We start from the raw sequence: 5,072 nt of genomic DNA, 5'->3' as shown, positions 1-5,072 counted from the left end.
CCTGCAGTAATTGTTCTACCGGCACAGCTAGCAAACCAGATGATATAATAACAGGCAAAGTAGAATTGTGACCCAAGAAAGCATATCTGAGGTGGGATGGAAGCGGTTTCAGCTCCAGTTGGGGTGGTTCCTCTATTGATGGTTTTGCAGGTGGTGTAGCTCTCTCTTCCAAATCAAGGGGCTCGAACTGAGGTTCCCTCTTCCAGAATCCTTGGCCTTCGAGTGCCATGAACCACTTTGCCAACCCTTCACCATCCATTTCCTCTAAATTTGTCAAGCAAGCTCCCAATGTATCTTTAGCATTTAGGTTCTCATCATCTTCATATAGGATCACATCCACAACTTCCACTAGTGAGAAATTTGCATATTCACTTGGTCTCCTCATGGATTATTGAATGTTGAATATTACTTCTTCATCGTTCAACCTCATTTTTAATTCCCTAGTTTCACAATCAATCAATGCTCTCCCAGTGGCTAAGAATGGCCTCCTCAGGATGATGGGTATCTCCTCATCTTCCTGGCAATCCAGAATAACAAAGTCTGCAGGGAATACAAACTTTCCCACTTGTACCAGCACATCATCAAGAATCCCCGTCGGTCTTTTAACCGTGCGGTCAACCAGTTGCAATAGTATCGAAGTTGGTCTAGCTCTGCTAATGCCTAGTTTTGTATATATTACCAAAGGCATCAAGTTTATGCTGGCCCCTAAGTCACACAATGCTTTTGCAAAAGCATAACTCCCAATAGTACATGGAATAGTGAAGCTACCTAGATCAGACATCTTTTGAGCTATGGGTCTTGTCACTACTGCACTGCATGTCTGTGTCAGAGTTACTATAGACAGGTCCTGAAAGTCAAATTTCCGTGACATCAGGTCCTTTATCATCTTTGCATAGCCTGGCATTTCCCTCAAAGCATCCATCAGAGGGATATTCAATTAAATCTGATGAAGTATCTCCATGAATTTCCTGTATTGATCTTATTTCTTTTGTTTTGCCAGTCTCTGAGGGAATAGTGTAGGCATCACTCTTTGTCCACTGCTTGCTGGCTGTTCTTTGTTGGAATTTTGTGGCACAAGAGGTATCATTGTTCTGCAACTTGTTCACTTTCTTTAGCCTTACCCTTATCAACCTGAGCTTGTTCAACCACCACTTCAGTAAGTTTTGTTGGTTCATCTATCTTTAATGGAACTGGAGTGGCTGGTGTAGTTTCACTTCTGGATTGAGCAACTTCTTGCTCCTTGTCTAAATCTCTCCCATTCTGAAGACTTACTGCCATCAATTGATTCGGGTTTTGCTCCTTGGGGTTAATGTTCGTGTCGACTGGCAATGTTCCTTGGGAGCAGTTATTTAAGGCCATGGACAACTGACCCAATTGAGTTTCAATACCCTTAATTGTTGAGTCATGCGCTATCAACTTTTCCTGCATCTTACCATTTGTTCCAATGAGTTGTTTCAGCATACCCCTGATTTCTACCATGTTTTTGTCATGTTGATGATGAGGTGGCTGATATGTCAACTGTTGTTGGTGTTGTTGTTGATAGTCCTGTTGCCTCTAATATGGCACCATTTGGCCTTGGGGTCGCATACCTCTAGGTTGTGGCATGTTTGATCTGTACTGCTGGTTGGGTGCTGGCCCCCATTGTTGTCCTCCTTGTCTTTGACCCTCCAAATTGTTGACATAATTCATATCCTCTCTTAACCCTTGGTTGTCACCTTCTCCACTCCATGAACACACATAACACTGATTAATGCAAGGTGTACACAGTCCTTCATTTGTTGTGTCAACGATATGCAATTGTGTTGTACCCATCTCATCAATCTTCTTTGTCAGTATACTCATCTGAGTCATGAGTGTGGCTATGTTCTTTACATGTGAATTATTTGGGTCAAGAGGAACTGAATGCACTATTGGTGTCAGGGTCGTACCTCTCGTCACCCACCCCGAATTCTGGGCCATCTTGTCAAGAAGAATTTTACACTTTGCAAATGTCTTGCTCAGGAATGCACCCCCAGCTGAAGCATCTACATTGGCTTTTAAATTGTCTGCTAACCCCATGTAGAATCTCTGGCCGAGCATCTGGTCTGGAATACCATGGTGGGGACACTTCACTAGCATCCCTTTGAATTTTTCCAAGTTTCCTGCAAGGTCTTAGTGGGCGTCTGCTTGTACTAAATATCTCATCAATTTGTCTTGTAGTCTTGTTGTGCGGGTAAAACTTGTTCAGGAACTGCTAGACTAATTCCTCCCAAGTGGCAATGGAATTTATTGGGAGCGAATTCAGCCAAGTCTGAGCTTCCCCAGTCACAGAAAATGGGAACAGTAATAGCTTGATGGCTTCTAGGGTCACATTTGGCTAACTTTGGGTCACACAAATCAACAAAAAAAAATTCAGGTGTTGTTGAGGGTTTTCAATGTGTGACCCGGAGAACAATCTCTTATTCTACAGAAGATGCAGCATGTTGTTGGTGATTTGGAATGTCTCCACTTGTATTTGCGGCACAGCAATGGCGGTGGCTAGGTTGTCAGCTATTGGTTGTGCCCAATCATAAAGTGCAGCTTTTGGCACAAGAGGTGCCACCACTCTGATGTTTGGGTCATCTTGATCATTCTTGATGTTCCCGTTGACATTATCTATGTCACCCATTTCAATTTCAATTTGTTCGTTTTGTTTTACCTGTTTGCTTTTCTTGTTAGCCCAGTTCAATGTCCGAATGTTTTATCGGGATCTAAGAGTCCTTCAAAGAGTTCACCAGTTCTCGAAGAGATTCTAGGCATGCACCTGAGTTACAAAAGAGCTCAACCGTGAGAATTTCAATAAGAATGTTTTACACCACGGAAATTTTATCAAAACTAATAATCCTAGCAGTTCTTCAAAGTTGCAATAAATAACACTGTTAGTTCCCCCAGCAACGGCGCCAAAATTTGTTCACGCCCAACTATGCCTGATAAAAGACAAAGCAGTCGTTGCAAATATAATCTGGTTTACAAGTACGGAGTCGAATCCTCAGGGAACTAACCTATCTATTACAACTCTTAGTGATGCTAGTACAAGCTCAAATAATTTTCGGATACAAGATTTTTATCAATAAATATTGGGGTTTGTTTAACTAAACTAAAATGATATTAAAACTAACAATATTCCAAATTAAAGATAATTCAATGGTAAAAAGATCTAGGGTATTGATTTTCCCAATTGCTAGATTAATTCTTAACTCTTTTGTTATAATCTCGCCGTAACACTATATGAGGATTATGAGCTATGGGTTACCGCAATTATCTCTCGATCAACTACGATAATTTACTAGAGCATTCTCTCGAACTTCTCTAGCTGATAATTTATGCAGATCTGAATTATCCCACCAAAGTTTCGTTATTTCTAACCCCACTTTTAAATTCAAGTAATGAATCTCTTCATTTACCTAAAAGTGGTGTTGTTCAACAGCAATCTAACCTTGTATTCTTTCTCAAGCAACACAAGGCGATTAGACATGATTAATTAAGGGCCCATTCAATTAATCACCATACAAAACATAATTGAACAATCATATCATAAATCTCGGCTCGATTATAACAAAATTGAGTCAAAACTTCATCTAACAATTGGTTCAATCAAGCCTAGACTAAATAATTAGCTACGCATAATTGTTTTCAAATCACAACAGCAAAATTCATAATCAATGATCAACACAATAGGAAGAAAGATAGAACTCGATGCCGAATTTTCCTCCTTGCCTCTTGCCTCTTCTTGCCTTCAACAAAATTATAAAAACCTTGATACCCTCTCTTTGGGTGACTTGGGCTTCTTATATGTTAAGGAGAGTTACCCCCGAACTTACGAAATTACCCCTGTAAATAATGTTCAGCAAATTGACGAGCGCGGCTGCGCTTGGGCCGCACGTATCGCGTTCTATTCTACCTGGACTAGCGCAGCTGGAGTGCACCCGCGCTTAGCCCGTGCTCATGAGGTTCAGATATTTTCTACGTTTCTCCTTCTTCTTTCACACGCATTCACCTCGGAGTGGCTTTCCTTGCTCCAAATTAGCTCCAAAAGCTATTCAATATCCTCATAATCAACACTTCCTCCTGCAAAGCACAAAAAACTCAATTAGAGCATTTTGTTATCATTTAGCACTAAAAACAGCAATAAAGTAAACTTCGAGCATAAATAGCATCTACATCGCATAATATAGGTTACTATCATTATTATCCGAGGTATTTCATTAATGTAATTTTCTAAAGCATGATTAACATACAGAATCCCAAGATTTTTTTTTAATAAATGTTGATTGCTCACTTCCAAGTAAATGTACTGCTTGACTGGCAAAAATTTGAGTGGGATAAATTTAATGTTTTAGTCTAGAGGTATGTTTGGTATGAAGGAAAATGTTTTTCAATTTTTCCATGTTTGGTTGGCTTAAATGTTTTAGAAAATATTTTCCTTATGAACTCATTTTCCTCCAATTGGAGGAAAATATTTTCCTTATCAAGAGAACGGAAAATATTTTCCAAAACTCCTTCTCAACCTTCCCTACCCTCACCAACTCACCCCACCCCCTCGCTAAAAAGGCTTTTTTTTCAAATTTCAATTTTTTCGTTACCACCCACCCTACTACCCTACCCACCCCACACCACCCCCACCCAACCCCCACCCCCTCCCGCAAAAAAAATTATTTTTTTACCTTATTTTTTTATTACAATTTCAAATTTCTGTTTTTTATCGTTTTTCTACACCACCAACTCCCCCCCCCCCCCCCCCCCGCACGAAAAATATTGCTTTTTATTCGTAATTTCAGATTCAGTTTTTTCATTTTTCTGCCCCCACCCACCAACTCCCCTCCCTCCAAAAAATTTTTAAAATATATTTTTCGGTTTTAATTTTTTTATTTATCGGTTTAAAGGTTCAAAATTTTACAAGTTCCAAAGTTATGAGTTCAGAGGTTTATGTGTTTGGAAGTTTACATGTTTAGAAATTATAAAGTTTACCGGTTAGAAATTCCGTGGTTTCGAAAGTTTAGCGGTTCGAAATTTTATGAAAAAAGTGGGTTCGGAAGGTTGTTAGTTTGAAAGTT

General features: G+C 39.6%; 1 protein-coding gene across 1 annotated transcript; it reads right to left on the bottom strand.

Moving 5' to 3' along the window:
• Nucleotides 1–388: 388 nt before the first annotated feature.
• Nucleotides 389–922, bottom strand: LOC142176249 (uncharacterized). Its single transcript, XM_075243377.1, has one exon. It carries the CDS (start codon nucleotides 920–922, stop codon nucleotides 389–391), a length of 534 nt encoding a protein of 177 aa, XP_075099478.1.
• Between the last annotated feature and the right edge of the window lie 4,150 nt (nucleotides 923–5,072).

The sequence above is a fragment of the Nicotiana tabacum genome, chromosome 22, assembly GCF_000715075.1.
Source record: "Nicotiana tabacum cultivar K326 chromosome 22, ASM71507v2, whole genome shotgun sequence".
NCBI classification, from domain to species: Eukaryota; Viridiplantae; Streptophyta; class Magnoliopsida; order Solanales; family Solanaceae; genus Nicotiana; species Nicotiana tabacum.
Note: the sequence above shows the minus strand (reverse complement) of the source record. Positions and strands in the feature narration are given on the sequence as shown.

Coding starts and splice junctions, on each gene's coding strand:
- LOC142176249 (XM_075243377.1), bottom strand. CDS start 922: ATGGATGCTTTGAGGGAAATGCCAGGCTATGCAAAGATGATAAAGGAC.